General features: G+C 42.6%; 1 protein-coding gene across 1 annotated transcript; it reads right to left on the bottom strand.

Annotated features, from left to right (window-relative positions):
• Window positions 1–2987: 2987 nt before the first annotated feature.
• On the bottom strand, window positions 2988–18765 carry dvl2 (dishevelled segment polarity protein 2; the record flags this gene model as incomplete). Its single annotated transcript, XM_079214598.1, has 15 exons — window positions 2988–3600; window positions 4423–4647; window positions 5025–5201; window positions 6270–6401; window positions 6849–6983; window positions 7076–7143; window positions 7253–7329; window positions 7993–8132; window positions 8296–8365; window positions 8536–8626; window positions 8978–9107; window positions 9297–9406; window positions 12351–12505; window positions 14587–14656; window positions 18605–18765. The coding sequence occupies 15 exons, from the start codon at window positions 18763–18765 to the stop codon at window positions 3038–3040; spliced, it is 2304 nt and encodes a 767-aa protein (XP_079070724.1). The 3' UTR covers window positions 2988–3037.
• Between the last annotated feature and the right edge of the window lie 747 nt (window positions 18766–19512).

Below are 19512 nucleotides of genomic sequence, written 5' to 3' on the forward strand. Positions count from 1 at the left end.
TGATGACATAATAATCACACAATATGCAAACATATATTATGTACATCGTATTAGAGAACCTCCAAAGTATTAATCCGTTTATGGTTTAAAATACTTCATCACTGCGTAATACGTGAAGAATAAAAAGCTGTTTTTGGGAGGAGTAGTTCCTCGGTTTGTAGCATACATACAATATTTTGTTTTACACGGGGAAGTCGTTGTCAGGGGATGGGACCTCGTTCATATCTTTCTGATCTTTTTAACAGGCGTTCTGAGTATACTCTTATTACCTTAAAATATAGTTGTCACTATAAATCTCGATTTTCTTTACCCTGGAAAAAAATCAAGTAAAACCTAACTGATTTCCTATTGATCATTATTCAGGTCAAGGTCACGATTATACGACTTCAGAGTTTGTCTGAAGGCAATCGCAAGTTCGTGAATTGTATTAACCACAACCTTATTGGTCAAAGTCGTGGTTAATACGATCTTTAGACAAATGTTACTTTATCCAAGTACAATCGTTATAACGTATGAATCATTTCTGTCTTCCGTATCGGTCAAGGTCATGGTTCATGCGATCTTAGACAAACACAACATTCATCAAAGTGCAATCGTTATAACGTATTACTCATTCCTGTCTTCCTTTAGTAAAAATTGGATGACGACGAATCAGGAATATTTTACAATTATTTTATGATTCAACACACATTTTAAGTATCAGGATAAGACAATGTATCATTACTAGAGATCATATCATTAAACAGAATTTGTTTAATTCTTCAGTTTGATTAATTATATTAAGAAGTTCTAAATGTATGTCTTCGTAATCTGTTCCATTTTCTATAAACTCAATTTTGAATTTTGAATATCAACTTCTTACCCGATTTGAAGACAATGACTTCTTTGTTGGGATCGCTGTGAAGTCAACCGGTCCTCGTTGGACGCCGGTCCCCCCTCTCTTTATCGGATGAGGTATGGGGCAGAATCGTTTGGTGGATTCTGAAGTGGCCACTACCCGGACGACCTCGGAGTCCCGACGGAGCTTCAAACGATCCCACTTCTGACCCCAAGCAGTGATGGAAGATTTTCTCTGTCAATCGGGAAAGGAGGAATAAAGTCTCTGAATCAAAGTTGTCTTTGCCCGATTAGTTCTTGCTTGAAGGAACAAGTCTGTAGGACGATGAACGTCCAGAAGAAGTACAACTGCACATTGGTTTTCGGACTTGGTTATAACCTTCCTTCCGACGGGTTGGGTGGGGCGGAGGGAGAGGTGAAGTCATGGTATAATGGCCATCGTGGAGAGAACACTGTCTTATCATTAGGAAAGCTACAAGTTTCTGGGCCTCAGCGGCAGATTCATAAGCCGAAGGTCACAGCAGACAGACATGAAAGCGGGAACAAAAGAATGAGAAGAACAAATCTGGAGGCAACACCACACATCACCCCGTGTTGATGTATCGAAAGAAGGCAGGCTGCAAAAGTGTTAACTCCAGGGGTTTCAGCCCCAAAAGGTTATTGCCAGCATAAGTACAACATAGTTATATGACATAATATGATATTCAAACCTGCAACAATTATAACGTGCAGTATTTTTCCATTACAGCATATATCTACTAGTCTAACACATTTAGTTTGTGTAACATTTTGAATGCATCACTTTTGCTGGTAATGGGACATTTTGTGGCGTTGCTAGTTTTCTGATTAAACCAAGTCAAAATATCACTATTTGGTTTTCTGTCAGCAACTTTTTTCTTTCTTTTACAAAAACTGAGAAGGGCAAACAAACACTGAATGCAACCCTTAAGTTTCTACTTAAGTCTCATGTTCACAAAGTGACCTTTGAAACCCCCTTTTAAAATAATGAAGTCTGGACAGTATGTAAGTATCAAATTTATTCTCAAGTACACAAACAAAGGTGGCGATATGAAATCAAACAATGCGACACTGTCAATGTCATTCTTTTTTTCTTTTTTTTTTAAATGTTGAATCTTCATTTAGCACCTTAATAGTTCGGTTATACATGATTTATATAGTCACTCATACAAAAAACGAAATGGGTGAATAATGCAAGTCAGTTACATAAAAATAAGCATGGGGCATTTGGATCACAGTTACTTAAGATATACACTTTTATGTAATCAAAAAGTACCACTTTCAGCATTTTGTCTGCACGCATTAGTACCGTTAAGCCTTTACAGTCTCATACCGAAAACTCCTCACAATTAGAGTTACTGACGACTAGGCCTAGACAGTGATTACTAAACACAAGTTCACCTGACATTTTTGGACCTATTTTCTTTTTCACATTAGAGCTTGCCGTTGTGTATTGTTGCATTTACATTATGAGAAGTAGATATATACAGAGAAGATCATTGTCAAACAATGCTGGAACAAAATGAGTTGTTGCATGTACCTGGAGTGTGAAAATGTCTCGAAAAATGCAAAGAGTAAGGCACTCAATATACTCCTGTGCTGCCAACCAATCTGGCATGATGACCCAGATGTGTATACAGGATTGTATCCTTTTCAAGTACGCAGTGTACCTGGCACCCTCTAGTGTTAAACTGTGGTCCATGCGCTTCCTGGATGGACAGCTCTGACATTCATAGCTGGTTTGGGAAGGTGCTACCCTTCCTGAAATCTAGTATTTTGGTTTTGAGGATATTAAAAGCCAGGGTGCTGAGCAGCTCTGATAGGCGATCGAAATCTAGAACTGAAAGTTTGCTATTTGAGGAAAAACTAGCTCACCGCTGAGATAAGAAAGTAGAATTGGTCTTTCTGTATTTTTGGATTTTAACTGTTATGTAGTGTATTTTAATAAGAGAAAATGTGTTGACAAATTGTCAGACCATATCCCACATTAGTTGTTTATTCATTTTCGTCTCTTTTTTTTTCTTTGTCAGTGTTAAACCCTGTTCTCACCAAATTTGTAACAAGTGCCCTCAATCCAATAGGCACCTGTGAGCTCAAAAAGCGACCGCCAGATCCTCGTTAAAAACAAGTGGGAACCGTACACCAACTTCACATGAATGGTCGCTGCGCCAAGACGGAGAAACTACATGACATCCACGAAGAACTCGCTGGGGTTTCCCATGGCCAGGTGGAACGACTGGCGAGATGCAGTCAGCTCTGGGGGCACGGCGCCCAGGTCACGAGTGGGCGGGGCGCCGGGGGGTCCCCCTGGGGTGGAGGAGGGGAGCGGGCCTAGACCCGGGTGCATGGGGCCCGTGATCATCTGCTGCGCGTGAGGATGAGCGTGGGCGGCTGCCATGGCCGGGTGTGGGTGCTGGGGTACCATCATCACCATCATGGGGTTGTAAGGAAGGATACCGGGCGGGTAGGGAGACATGTGGGGCGGTTGGGGCATGCGGTGATGATGGGAGCGCTGGGAGGAGGCGTGGCTGTGCTCGCTGGGGGCGGCTGAACCGTGGCCGCGCCTCAGGCTGCTGCGGGTGGAGTACTCCGATTCGCTGCCGCTGCCGGAGCGCGAGTCGGCCCCGCCGCCTTCTCCACCCACGCCTGAGGGGGATTTCTCCCCTCCACCCACAGTGCTGCCCGGGCCTTTAGTGCTGCGACGTCGATCGCCCTCGCTTCTCGTCGACCCACTGCTCCGGCTCCCTGGGGGCGGAAAGAAAACGCTGTTAGATAAGATGCTAACGTATTGTAGCAAGAAAGCTTTAGTCCTTTCTAGACAGTTGCATTTGTTTTACTTTAAAGACTCTTAACTGGGTTATTTTTAACAGCATAAAACCAAATACTATACAGTACATCCTTTGCATTAACGTCCAGCTTTTGGCAGTTGATTCAAATCTCTAAAGGCGGTATTTTATTGACATTTTAAACTACGCTAATTCAAAAATCAAGCCTGGAACTGAGCCTCGCTCTCATGTGGCTTCATGTGTCAGTCATAGATGCTGCTGGTATTTTCAAAACCACTGAGTTCCAGTTCCAGCTGGTGAAACAGAGGCTGGCCAGCACTTCCACAAAGTTGGATGACTCACAAGAGGAAAAGACGTTATTCTTTCTGTCTGGAATATGGTTCCCAAAACAATGGATCCTACGATTCCCATATTTAAATAGTGTATTTTATTAATAACCCATGATGTCATCATCACGAGCTAAAGACTTGGTTGAATAGTAACCTGATAAATATACTTCACAAGAAAACGGTAAACTTGTTTCAGTTTTTGTTCACAGCTGCATCGCCAAACAGCCATAAATAAATAATAAACAATAAGAATGAATTAATAGCACTACACTGATCCTGTAGTTACTCTGTCCTACAATGGCACACACTGTAAACGGTGACTATAAAAGAGCAAATTTGAGAAAATCAAAAAATAGTCAGCAGTGATTTTAAAATATTCATAACTTGTTGTTAGTGGGATGACGCTTAATAATCAGTGTGGTCGTTTAATCGTGATCATTGTCTGTGCTCACCTTCACTGTGCTGGCTGCCGGTGCTGCCGGGGGCGTAGCTGTAGCTGGTGAGCTCGTGGTACGGAGGGGGCTGGCTGGAGAAGGCATGTGTCGGGTAGGGCTGATAGGGGAAGGTGTGCATCATGGGCCAGGGGGAGGCCCCGGGCAGAGGCAGGGGGGCCAGTGTGTCCTGGTCCGAGGCCCCACTGGAGCCATCGTTGTCATTCAGGGAAAGGTTGGCCATGTCTGGGCGGGAGATGAGAGGAGATGAACAATGGAAGGCGTGGCACATTCCTCTTCAACGCGAATGTTTATAAGTTGTATGCATTAGAAATCGAGAAGTCAGACTGCACCCAATAACAGACATGCTATGGCAACTAAACGTGTAATAACTGCTGCGGTTTGTGGACACTTTGTTGGGGTTTTCTGCGCTTGTTAAGACATGCTTTCTGGAGGTTCTGGGTTTAGGGATGGCAGCACATTAAAGAAATCCTTCCATAACTGAAATGTTCACGTGATTACAGCGTGTCCACAAAAGGCATGTGTGCAAATGTGATTAAGTGTAACATTCTCGCAGACTGATTCGAGTCGGTCTTTGATGTGGATGTTCCCCAGTTACTCACAGTTCTCACAGTCGCTTAAATCGCCGAAGACGTAGTAACATTGTTCGGAGAAGGTGATCTTGTTGACGGTGTGTCGGATGAAGCCGGCCTTCAGCAGGTTGCTGGCGTACTTCCTGGCTTCACGGCGGTCCTGGAATCCCTCGATGTGGTGGAAGAGCCACTCCACTACATCCGAGCCTGTTGGTGGATGCATGACACGTTAATTCCTCCCAAAGGAAATATCGGTGACAAAGATTCACTTAAGAAATAAGTCAAATAAATGTATATACAAAGCAGTGGCGGGCCGCCAGGGCCTGCTAAGCCTTCTCTGCTGGCCTAAACAGACAACAATTTTTTTTTATAATTAAAAGTTATAGCTATTTTATAAAATAATTGTTTTTCACAAATACACTACATGTATGTTAATTATTTTTCCCTATTGGCGTAGCGAAAAATGCACCGCGATCAGCAGGCGTAGCTACAAAATCCACGGCCCGCCACTGATACAACGTATAATAAAATACAAATTAAACTAAAATAGATACACATGAAAAACAAAAGGGATGACGATGACTGTTATATATTATATATTATATAGATAAGTACAATAATATGGAGTTAACTGAGTATTTTCATCAAAGTTTCGGTGCAAATCAGAGATGAGTGTAAAAACGCTCAAAAAGACAAATGCATTTTAATTAGCTAAACCAGCATTATCCAAATGCAATCAATATCCATTTACTTTATTGTTCCCAGAACAGGAGTTCAACAAAATGCTTTCAGGGGGACTTTAGCAGCATTACCATTTTAAAGACACTACAAACAACCGCTTCAAAAGATGTCCATTAAAGACCTGCCTCTGACATTCTCAAAACAAAAGAGTTATTTTGTTCTTCCCCTGTAGCTATGGAAAACAAAATCTTATGATTTCCTGGCTTTTGAGAATTAGTGAATAGTGTTGGTGGCCTAAAATCTGGAGTACGAGTGCAGCTCAGCAATTAAATTACCTGTAAGAAGCTTGATTACTAAAGTATGATGAAAGTAGAAATTGAAAAAAGAAGCACAACATGGACAAACATAGTTTATGTAATCACTCCTTGTGAGTCAGTTGCAGGTGATTCCAATTTAACAGATGCATTTAGGGGTTTTCCCTTCTACAAGTCACACGGCTTCAATTCTGAGAACATAATGCCCGCCCTGTAAAGTCCTGTGAGGCACAGAACGTCCATGTAACTAATGCACTCTGTCTCCACTGAATAGTCTTACCGAGGAAAGCGTTGGGGATGGTGATCTTAAGCCACATGCGGTCCCTGACCTCCAGACCAGACTCTGGTGAGGCCATGGCCTTGGCAACAGATGCCATGTCAGAGTGCAGTGATAAGTTGAAGTCATCAAAACCTGGAAAGAGACAGAAGGGCATTTTAGGGAAGCTAAAGAGGAAACGTAGACGGAAATGAAAGATTATCAAAGAGGTGAAATCTGGGTCAAAACAAGAAGGCCAGGACTGTAACTTTGAGGTGGAGATCAAAAGAAGGAAAGCAGCAGACATAATTCATCACATAACCGCTACAAAGGCAGAAAGACAGATGGGAAAGATAATGCTTGCGTCAATGTTGCCAGAGGAGAACGACGGAAGGAGACTGAAACAGGAAAAACACGCTTTACAACAACGAACATTATTCAGGCCTTGAATATCGACGCCGACAAAGAAACTGGGTTTAAAAGTGGAGGATGTAGTTTTACGAGTTTTGGGTGGATATGAAAGAACTGAGAATAAAGAGGAGAGGCGGGTTACAGCACACACAAAAGGGAGATGATTAGTGAGACACTGGAAAAAGCTCTCACGTTCGGTCTCGGTGACGGAGGAGGAGGAGGTGATGGTGCTGAGGGAGGAGCTGCCTGGGAAGGGCGGGTAGACCCCGGTCATGGCAACAGAGTGGCTCACCCACGCCGCCGGGTCAATGGGTCGGATTGGTTCATCTGCACATGTGGAGGAGAGAATAGAAAACCGTTACTGACGGCAGTCCACTTCCAAACAGGGGAATACACGGCTACAGCAGCTCTGTACTCACTGCGAGGCAGAGTGAAGTAGCCCTGAGGAGACGGGTCCCAGCACTTCGCCACGGTCAGGATGATGGGCCTGGAAAACACCAAAGGTCATTAGAACCACCGTTACCCGCTTGTGTACGGACACAACTTGAAAGACCTTGTCTGATATGTTAAAAATGAGAGAGAAAACAGCAACTCACCCTGGCTTGTGTACAATCTCCCTCAGCACCCGCACTGCATCGTCGTTACTCATATTCTCAAAGTTGATGTCATTCACCTTTTAAAGAAAAAGACAAAAGATTTTAGCTTGACAGATAAGTACAAGCTAAAATGATTAGTCGATTGACAACAATAATGGGCAGACATGTTGATAATCAATTAATCATTGAAGTCTCATGTTCCAGCATTTTATTTTTCAGGATCTACTGTCTCCGCTAAGGAGGGTTTGTTGGTTTGTCAGCGGGATTGTGGGAAAAAGACAGGCCTGATCTTAATTAAACTTGGTGGAAGGGTGTAGCATCTCACACACACACACACACACACACACACACACACACAGAGAGACAGAGAGTTCCCTTTGGCAGAGGTCTCGCCCTCAAAGTGCCCTTCTTGTATTTTTTTCACCATTCATTGTCATTTTAGAGACCAAGGGATTAATCAAGTAAATCAAGAAAATAATCGGCAGATTAATCCATAGTGAAAATAAACCTTCACTGCAGTCATAAACATAAGTACCGATTTCATTTATTTGCATTTCATGTATCTTCTCACACCAAAAAGAATAAATTACAACTAAACAAACATGGTTTCTAAGCTCGAAAAGATCCCAAAATGGGCCTCACAAGACATAAATACGGAACGCTACACCAGAATTCAGATAAACATGATTAGGATTGCATATCACACTTTGATTCAGGATGAACCCAGTATGCTTCCTCACCTGCAGCAGCATGTCACCAGGTTCGATGCGTCCGTCTGCAGCCACAGCTCCTCCCTTCATGATGGAGCCAATGTAGATGCCTCCATCGCCCCTTTCATTGCTCTGGCCCACGATGCTGATGCCCAGGAAATTGTACTTCTCTGTATTGTTGAGAAATCACAATAGAGTTAACGCTAAGCATGTATTTATCCAAAACAAGTGTAGTATTTTACTTTGAAATCAAGGCTGTAGTTCTGATTCATAAGTTTAATATTTCCCAAACACTGACAGTCAAAGACTAGAACAGGTAAGGAGTTTACAGACCCATGTTGAGAGTGACGGTGATGATGTTCAGGGACATTGTGGAGTCTGTCACGCTGCTGAAGGAGGAGGCCTGGTGGAAAAACACAAAATTACCATCAGATTTGCTTGCATACAAAAATACTATACGTCTGAGCAAACTATTTCAATGCCGCTTTAAACTCTTGATTCATGATTGCGTGAGCAGTTAAGAGAAGAAAAAACATGAAATGACAGTTAGAACAGTGAGTAGATGGTACAAACCCTCTCCAAACGTGGGGGGCGCTGTTTCCTGCGTCTGCGGTGGCGTTTGAGAAGCCGAGAGGCTGTGCTCTGCTCCGTTGCACTGCTGAACCTACGAGTCAACAAAAGGTGACGGGTAAGAAGAGAAACTTGCTTAAACCTTTAGGACCCACAGACATGAAGGGGAAGAAGCTAATGAGGGAATCTAGAGGGGAAATGTTTTCCCGCTCTCGTCTAAATGTGGACACACTCAAAAATCTAAACAACAGTCAAATAGAATAATAAAAAGACACACGAAAAAGGCAGCCAGAGCGTTCACATAAAAGCCTATGTACATCAAAGCAACATTTCCACAAGGCTAGAAACACGTGCGTGAACGCAGCCGAGCAGAACGTCTCCTCTTTCTGACAAACGACCCGGACTCTGTTCCAGTCGACTCTGCGATCCTTCGTCTGTCTCTCACCTGCTCATGGTGTCGTCGTCCTCAGAGTCGCAGAAGCTGGTGGTTTCCAGCTCGCTGCTCATCACCGTGCTGGAGCTCTCGTATCCTGCCAGGTGGCGCTCCAGTCGGGTCTGGCCGTTCATGCGAGGCCCTGAGGACGCCACGGACAAGAGGGAAGACGTTTGTCAGCGTGGGTCTTCCTTTTCTTCATCGATTACAAACTTTACTTCTTGACATTGCTGATTAGATCTCGTATTCATTGTTTGGTTGTTGGGAGCGTGGCAAACCTTGATCATAAAAAGAGCATCTTTAATTGCTGCTGTGACCTGCGATGCCTTACCGTGTGGCTCCATGCCCTCTCTGTGCCGAGGCCTCTCCCTCCTGAAGGAAACGACAGACTCGGTTTCAGTCTGGTCGTCCAGGGTCTCCACACTGCCCGTCGCGTTGGGGCTATAAAAGACGAGGCAGCAGCACAGTAAGAAATAGAGCAGGAGGGAACGTCAACCGTTTTAATGTGCCAAAGTTACAGCTCTTTTTCCAGATGGGGTATTCATATAAAAAAAACAATAAACATGTTATAGGACTTTAAAAAAAATACCTGACATATTTAGCATTGGAATCCTATAACATTCTCATGGTCAATGATTTCTTTTTTATTCCACACTAAACTTCAAAGCATTCAAGCATTCAAATGATTCAGTGATGCCAGAGTTTGACAAAATGAATCATGAACTCTAGATTGAGGTTATGGATTATTTGTCAGCAACTTTGTTTCACCTTTTGTGAACTGTAAACTCTAATGAATACATTTAGCAGGCTGTGATCACTTAATTCAAAAATAACTTTATGCATTCATTAATTAAAAAGTATATGCTGCAGACGCACAAACACACATAGCCAACCACATGTAAACACATAGGATTAAATGCACAATACATAAATATAGATAAAGATAATAAACTATCATGAGATCAAACAAAGTTGTATCCAGAAACTATTTGAAACTGAGGCTTTAAGCCGCACTGAAATCTACACGGACCAGACCAGGTGACAGGAGACCGATCGGCCCGTCAGGTATGAGCGGGGTTTCATTTGGCGAATGGAAACATCCAGCGGTTACTGTAGGAACAGGAAGTGCATCATACTGCGCTCAGCGGTCCGGCACCCTGCACTTACAAAGTCTGTATATCGTGATATGGTTTAGCAAGTAATTATTGTGTTGCTTTGTTGACAGAATGTTTACAACCACATCATGGAGCACAAATGAACAAAGTCTTCACTGTGTCATCTGTGACATTTAAGTAGTTGTGTGTGATTTATTGTCAAACAGACTAAACTAAAGTTTCAAGTCCTTGTCACTTTATAGCCTCCCTCACTTTACTTGGACTACTTGCATCTTACTACATAACATAAAACAGATTTTACTGTTCGTCACTTTAGATTGGTTTAAATGTATTTACACAACCTGTTTTTATATTTACACTACTTTCATTTATATTTGTATATTCTTGCACTTCATGTTTGTTATTGCACTGTATCTTGTTGTGTAACTGTTTTTGTATCTTGTTTACACCTTATTTGTTCATTCTTTGTTTTGTAGCGGGATTTCTTTCCTTCATGTACGGAACTGCACAATTAAGTCTCTATTATCTCTCGTTTGTTGACGAGAGGAACGCAGCTATTCAAAAATCTGATTTTATAATGTTTGCAGTCTGTTCTGTCCATGTGCAGAAATCTACTGATTAATTGAGTAGAGGATGCTTTGCAGATACTGATATTAATATGAACGAGAAACATCTTTATTTTCTTTTTTTAAAAGATACATACTCAACTAAACAATAATCATCTTATAAACTATATTGCCAACACAGTTTTTAAAATGTCTGTATTACATTAAACCAAGATTCATACTTATAATAAGCTAGTATCAGCAGATTGGTCTAGCTCGAATTAATGTTAAAGCCACTTTTGGCACGGTCACGTGTGAAACCACGAGAACACTTGTCACATCCACAGCTGGCAACGGACCAATATGCATGTAGCAACAAGCAAATGGACCAGTAAGCCTACGTATGGCAGCAGACTTCTGTACCATTAGCACACAGACAAATATGCTGATTACATATGAAGACAGAGCACGCCTTGTGGTTCATGATGAAAGAAAGATGAAAAAAAGAAAAAAGACCCTACAATTTGAATGACGTTTAATTTTCCAGTATGGGCAACGGTGTGGTTCCAGCTCCAAAACACAGCATGGAAAGAAACCGAAGTGGTTAATTCTCCACCGGCTGCAAACCACACATTTGATGGAGTTAAAAAGAAATGGCTTAATTTGAAATTGGATTAAAAATCCATCAGGCGACCCTCCTACAGTCACGGGAGACAAACAGGACGAGGTCCAAACACAAGAAATAAATGAGCGCGCTGCAGTCGAAGCTGTGTGAACTCTGTCTGACCCCTAAGAGCCCCAGACAACAACCTTCTCGCAGAACTAAGAGTGATGGTAAGATCCTATTATAATTACAATAGTTAATTTGTGTTGGACACTATAAGCTCCATTCATATTACAGTAATAGTTTCCTCTCATTTTAGGAGATAAACATGGATGCTAAAAGACGGGGAAAAGACTAGAGGAGGTTTATTTCATTCACAAAGTGACGAGACTGCCTTGTGGTTTCACACTCTTTAAAAACTATTTTTATATGAACAATGGACCCGATGTCTGTGTGTAATGTGAATGGATAGTTTGTAGTGAAAAACCCGAAGAAAACTTTACCTCAGACTCTGGAGTTACCTTTAGCTCAAAGAGTTTTAGCCTCTTTCAGCTTGTTGTTTCGGTTTTACCGTCCACAAATGTATGGTTTTGATTCAGTCTCGAAATTCTCTTTAGTGTGATTTCAATGTAAAAGCTCTATTAAATGCGGCTAGCTGTCCAGCCCTCAACAGCAGACACAACGTAAGCAACAAGCTGGTGAACATAGTGGAGCCTTTAGCATCTAAAGAGACATTTCTCTCAAACGTGGATGAAAATATTCTAAATACTCAACATTAAGATATTAAAAAGACAAAAGAAATTCTCACTGAATGCCAACAACAAACATGTTAAAATCAAGCCTGTGCGTATGTTTAATCTACTGAAAGCTTCTCCCAGAGCACATCACGTTAATAACAAGGGTGGCCACAGCTGAGATCAGGTTCAAATGAGCTGTAGTATATTCTTGCTATTCTTGTAGCAACGTGATACTGGGAGTGTACACGAGATATTCAGGAAAAGATACGGTATCTACATTACAGCTGTGGGAGAAACTCAAGTGTGTATTTAAGTATGGGAGTTTTTGAGAAGGTTCTTGGCCTTGCGATGACCCTCTTTTAGGTAAATATACGATTTGCTTACTGGAAGGAGGGCGGTCTGGAATCCCCGATGCCCCCGGTCCTCTCTGCAGGTGGGGGTGGGAGGGGCGGAGGAGGGGGCGAAGGCTGGCTAGTCGTTTCCACAGGAGGAACCACTGCCACCGGAGGCTCTGCTGTCGGAGTGTCTGAAGATACCAACTGGAAGAAAAGGACAAGGAAAGATGAAGAGACAAAAACTAAAAGAATCCAATCTGAAAAAAGGGACGAGATGTGGAGTGGAGAGAAATTGGCACAAAACTGAGAGAAGGCAGGGGGAAGAGAGGGTGAGAAAACGAGAGGACTGAAAGGAGGAGCAGGGAGGAAAAGCGGGTAAGATGTCAATTACTTTGACACACAAACACCGTACTCTTTTCAGATGGATGTCTCAAGGGCATACTGAAACGCTATCCTACACTTAACCTGTCTCTCCTCATTTATACAACAAAAGTGCCAGCAAGCGCGCAGACACACACAGAGGTAACACACAGCAACAATTAGGATGAATACCATAGAGCATCCAGTTACATGAACCATGAAAACATACGCAGGAAGGGGACGAGATGTAGTTATAACCCCCCCGCCCAAAAAAGGGCGTATTGGGCTAAAATATAAACAAAGAAATAGTATTTTAATGCTGTGAATTATTCAGGACCTGTGGATTTTAACAGAGCATTTGGAAATGCCTGCACACACATTACTAAATGCATAGCGTTCGGGACATTTGCTGCACTTAAACAAGCTTTGCATTCCCCGTCAAAATAACTCAACCCAGTGGAGTCTTTCAGGCTGTACAGACCGAGTCCCTCCCTGCTCTCCCCCTCCCCTCTAAAGGCTACGCGACTATGAAACACTCGTCTTCTGGGATCCCTTCATCCATCTTGGCCTGCAGATCACATATCAGTCCCTCTGGTCTCTGAGCTTTGTTCCCCCTCTTTTAATGCCTCTCCTCCTTATGCACTTAACAGATGCTTCAGCTTCAAACCTGCTTATCTGGGCCCAGCACCGATGTTTTGTCTCTATTCTAATGTAACTCTTGGGGTGGGGTACGACAACTGGGCCTTCTGGTGGAGAAATGGAAAGACCCGCTGTACTGAACACGGTAACAAGCTGTGCTGCTTGTAGACATATTTGTGATTTGTTCAGAAAAGCTAAAGCTCTTTTTGCTCCACGTGCTGCCTGGTCACCGTCAAATAATCATTGTTATGTGAAGGATAGTTAGATTATGTCCCGTTGTAACTCTCAAATGTCTTAAATAGCAACATCGACCATAGTCCTGATATACATCCAGTATACAATGTGTCAAAACTTGTCAGGAAGAATGGCGAGAGTCTTTAGAGTAATTTAACTTCTTAAGTTAAGACGTATGTTGGTTGGTTGTCTGCAGAAATGCAAGTAAGGGGATGGAAATACTTGATGAGGATAACTTGGGGGGCGGAAATGGATGCAACCAACAACAATGGATGAATCATAAGACAATGTTGACAAGAGTAAAACATATACCACCCCCCCCCCCCCCCCCCCCCCCCCCCCGAAAAAAATAAAAATAATTAGACTAGCATCAAGATCAATTCAAACAAAGTAAATATTTGAAAAACGCTGTAATGGAATTAAACCAAAATAGAAGGAGAAACCAGACAATAAGTTAAATGGAAGCAAAGGTTCAACATTTTAATAGTCTAGTGTAACTACCAGGACATGCTGTTGGCTACAGTGACTCAGTCTGTGGCTTAAGCTCCAAGAAGATTTTTCTCTCTCGTGGATATTGTTTCCTCTTGTTTAACCTGGCTGGACAGTTTGTTTTCGCTTTCCTACTCTTTCCAGTTGATCTTTGCCAATTTTCATACCCAACACTCCTTAATGGGGAAAGAGTTTATGATGTTGCAATAAAATACATAATTCCTCAACGTTATTGGTTACAATTTTAAATTCATTATTTCATTTTATTGCTGCTCTTTAGACAAGATCATTAGTCCGAGGGGGGTCCGGAGGAATGCAGGAAAAGGAAACGTGGTTTCTGAAAACAGCCTCTGGCTGCGGAGGTTGGTTGACTTTTAAGATTAAAGTCAGGTTTTGACATTTTCACAGAAGCCTCTGTGGGAAATTATTGAAATTAGGTCATTTACAGATTTAGAGCAATGGCCACCGGTAAAATCTGGATACAACCACTCAGAGATTTTTTTTTTATATATATATATATATATATATATATATATATATATATCAGGTTTATCGTCTCTTACCCATGAAACCACTCTGCCGTTGAAACATGGCAGCTTGGCACTGTCATCGGAAATCTCTTCCTTCACCACCCTGAAAAACAGAGAGACACAGTGAGGCTCAGGAGGTATACATTGTTCCACCATCATAACATTATGGCACGGCATGTGCTGTCTGAATGGTACACTGGGATGAAGGAATGAGGGCTGAACACAACTCACAGGTTTTAGTCTGGTCATAAAGACATAAAGTGGAACAGCAGGGATATTAAATAGTTTACATTACTGGCACATTACATAACATGGAGCATGCTATGACAAAAGCGTGGCTGAACTAAATCAAATGCTGGGCTCAATTCTAAAATGCAACAAATGTTTTGACAAGCGGTTCTTGTTCGCTTGCCATATTCCTTTCTCATGTGAGACCAGGTGTGTTATGGATCAGCCAACCGTCTGAAGAGGCTCCAGTTGAGCAATACTGACGCTAATGTAAACTTCAGCTTTAAGCCAGGTTTAACTGACCATTTAATGCCACCAGTCACTCATTCACATTCAATGTGCATCCTAAAAACTAAATCCACTTGTAATGAAAGTATAATTATATCATGGGGATTTCGCTGCAGTCTAAATCTATAACCAAAACACCCCCGAAAACCATGAAGCTATGAATTAGCACAGCAGATATAAGAAAAGAACAAACACCGTTAATTTGCTTCCACCATCATGTGAATTTCTTCCGTCACAGCAATGAGCTAAAACACACACACTTACTGCTTTTGTGCCTCCTTGACAAATTGCACAGCCCCTGTCAACTGAATATGCTTCGCAAATCAGAGACACACAACAACAACATCACCATCATCTCAGTGTCCACATGGCTAAAGCTCCCGAGAAGCAACACATCCGTCTGGCTATCCTCTGTAGTCGTCGTTTGTCAGAAAGACAAACATTTGGCCTCAGCTGTGTAATTCCCCCCCTAGCAGCCTGCCACTGTGTTATTACAGTAGTTTACCAGGACAGGGGCTGGGAACCAGTGCTACACACTTGACTGCTCTAACTCCTTCAAAAGTGTTACCTTTTCCAGCTTCATCTGCCAGTGTGCGAGACTTGGTCGGGCTCCACTGGGCTTTCGTAAGCAGCTGTTGAGAGCTGGTTTTGTGGGCGAGTGTTAGTATACGGTCAGATTGTTGTGGACACTGGTGGGGAACTGTTACACGGAGATTTTGCATTTGAGAGCCGTGTGTGGCTACCGAATGTTAGATAACAAACTCGTGTTTTAAATTATTTTTCTTCAACGTCTCCCCCTCACGCTGCGAGAAACTGCATTTAGACGGCAGATGAACAGATGCAACATTCTTCTCCCGAGAGTGTAATTGTCTTCATTCCTCGGCCTTCCAAACAAACAAAGTGACCAGTCGAGAATCATTTCACACACACTCTAGGAAGCCTCGAATAATGCACAAACAACCCTGAAATATGCAGAGACCTGTTGGATTTAATACACAAGTTCTTCCCCCGCACTTTTCCTTTTTCCCCCCAGTCTCTTCACAGCGTCGCCTTTCTAACAATTAATCTTACTTATACAGCTCCCACAACCCCCCTTCCAGCAGACATAAACAGAAGAATATCTAATAACCCTGAGTGAACACAACCCCACTTTTTCAACCCTTTCCTCTCCCTGTGGAAACCCCTGACAGCGAGCAAATGGCCTCTGTCCAGCCCCAGGTTCCCAGCACCGGTCCTGGCCTGCTCTGCTCCATGGATCTCCCCCACTGCCACACACACAGCTCAGCTCGACAGCTGGCCTCATACCAGGGCAAATGAAAACACACACTATTACACACTCCTCTCCTGGGTCTACGAGGGGGGGTTGGGGGGGGGGGGAGAGAGAGAGGAAACGTCCCTGCTTTGATTGGACAGCTGACTCAGAGCTATGTTTGAATGTTTTTTCAGCTGAACTGGAGATATTCAAATGAGAGTGTGTGATGCCAGTCTGCGGGATTTAAGTTCAGAAGTGGGAATTTGTCTTTGAAAGACTTTCCTTGCTCTGCCGAGTGAGTTCGGAGTGGGTGGCTCTTTTAAGAAGAGGAGATTTCGCCGATGGAAAAACACCAACAACGTCTAAACATGTCCTGTCCAGTTACACAGGGCCAAGCTCGTAATTAGACAGCTAACTGGGAAACTACACTGGGGATTGTAGGAAGACTACTCAACATAAAATGATTAATGGAGACATTAGAGTGTAAAAGATGGGTGCTGTACTGATATTACTTTGCCCATTATATTGCAGAAAATAGCTATTCAGTTTTAGGCGTTCACACACCCACAGGTGCCAGTTTAGCCTATCTGGCCTATCTAAACCGACCGAGACTAATGTGACACTCCTAGTTGTAGGGTTATTTTGGAGGTTGTAGTTTGTGTTGTGAACTGTATTGCATCATACAGACACAAGAGGAGTGTCTATCCGTGGAAACATTATTAGTCAAATGATTAGAAATGTACATTCTTCATAATTTCCTGACATTTCTTTAGCCAAACAACAAATCAAGGAAATAGATTAACCAGGCATGAAAATAATTTGCAGTAGTAGCCCTAAAGAATAGTTCTGTGCAATCAGCAGACGTGCACTCATTTAATTAATTTACACAAGAGTTTGCTTGATAACACTCAATATCTTCTTGAATATGTCCACTATGTATCATTTATTTATATGAAATGGAGAAAAACTGAGTCTACCAACTGTCAGACTTACGAGAGAAGTCAAACACAAAACTCCCAGAGCCCAAAGTCATGTAAGAACATTGCTTACATACTGAGACCAAGTATCAATTACAGTGAAACCAAAAAATAAAAAGCAAGCAGCATTTGGGAAACTGCATTTTCACTTGATAAATAACTGAAATGATTAAAATAGCTATCAACACATGTTTGTGGTTGTACCGAATGATTACACAACTAATCATTTCAACAACCAAACGCCAGATGTCGAGTATCTTTATAGGGCACTCGCTCAACACAGACAAGTCAGTAACTGGTGTTGTTGTTATTATTATATATTCAAACTATCTGCCTCTGAAGGGGAGCTTTAGCCTGCCAGCTCTGTCGGGGCCTAATGAAAAGCCGTCTCCTGCATTTCATCTCGATGTTTGGAGCTGATATTGCAGCTTCCTTGGCACAGCCTCCGATGGTGCCATCCAAAGAGGCAAAGAGGCAAATAGCCCGGCCTCAATACTCATCCAAGACTACAATGCATTTAACAGAAGCCCCCTAAGGGTCTCACTGGGTGAATAAACCACAAACATGCATTCTTCTGCAGAAAAATGCACAGCAGCTAGACAGAAGAAAGAGGGAAAGAAACACACAAAAATGATTAATTGATTGGAGGAGAGGAGACAGCTCTTTCAGGAGGAGTGGATTGGGAGAAAGGGGAGAGGAAGGAAGGAAGCCAGGGAATGAAAGGATGGCTGGCAGGCCAAAGTGTTAAAGAGAGGAGACAAAACCCTGGCTTCAGTCCCGAGAGAAAGAAAAAAGGCAAGGATTTCACAAGATGATGGACTGAAGGACGGAGGGAGGGAGGGATGAGGATTAGGGCAAAGAAAAGCAGCACAGGGAATGCCTTCCCCTTTGTAATGATGATGTTTTCTGAGAAACGTCCCAGCCTCCAAAAACCCTGATTATTTATAGAAACACTTGGATATTTATCACTGGTCGTGATAACTTCGCACTTTCTGATTAGGGATGTGTTGGTTGAATGGAGACCTGGCTTCATTCAAGTGTTATCCCTCCATGAGTTATTCCTTCTGGGACAAATACACGACAGCCGGTCTCAAGATAGGATTGCACGACTTTTCTTTTTAAAAAAAGGCATGCATTTGTATTAGTATTTACACGTTTATTTGAAAAAAAAAGGTACATTATAGTATTGTTTCCCAAATTTTCCACAACATTTAAGTAACTTTTTAGCAGCTTGTATCCCTCCTCATGTTGCATGCAAACCACACAGCTCTTCAAAACAAGGGGAGACAAAACCACAGCCGCTCACCCGAAGTCCTGGTCCATAGACTTGAAGAAGAATTTGTAGTTCGGCTTGTTCAAGACCTGTTTAAAATCCAGCAGAGTGATATTTTCGGCAGCGATGGGTATCTTCACCAAATACGGCGTCTCCTCTTCGTCGATGTGATAAATTATTTTGGTTTCCGCCATCTCCGCGGGTCGCTTTTTCCTCCTCCCCAAAAAAACCCTGGAAGTCCCCCCACAAGGAAACGCACCGTGAGGGAGCGTTAACTTTTCTCGTCGGGCAGTTGGCCCGCGGCTGGAGCTAGCTGCTCGGTGGCTAACGAGACGGCAGAGGTGAAACGATGATGGCCACTGAGATTTTTCGGTCCGAGCCACAGAGGACGTAACCGACGCTGAAACGCTGCTCGCTGGCCGACTTTAAACGAGTAAACACGGCTCGTTCCCCCGCATTGTCACCGAGGGGGCCGAAACACGACGGACACGCCACATTCACACGACCTAGTTAACTACCAACAACTTTTTTTCCTTTCCCCCAACAAAAACATACAGGGGAGGGGGTCTAAAAACTTTTCACCACTTTTTGCCAGCCAACGCGGCGTGTGACGTCATCACGTAACCCCCTCCCCCCTTTTTTTTACGTACTCTCCCAACCGACGTTTGTTTCACTGAGAGATAATGAGCAGAGGTGGAAAAAGAGATGATATGAGATATTTATATATATTAGATATTATATATATATTAATAAATATGATATACTATATTATAACAAAAATACTAGTGTCAAGTACTCTGTTATAAGTAAAAGTCCTGCATTACAAATATACAAAAGTACTCGCTATGCTGAATGGTCTATTTCACAATATATGATATAGCTGGATCATTATTATTGATACATGCATGTGCACATCATTTATTAGGTTAAGTTGTGTTTTG

The sequence above is a fragment of the Taurulus bubalis genome (genome assembly GCF_910589615.1).
Source record: "Taurulus bubalis genome assembly, chromosome: 3".
In the NCBI taxonomy this organism is placed as follows: domain Eukaryota; kingdom Metazoa; phylum Chordata; class Actinopteri; order Perciformes; family Cottidae; genus Taurulus; species Taurulus bubalis.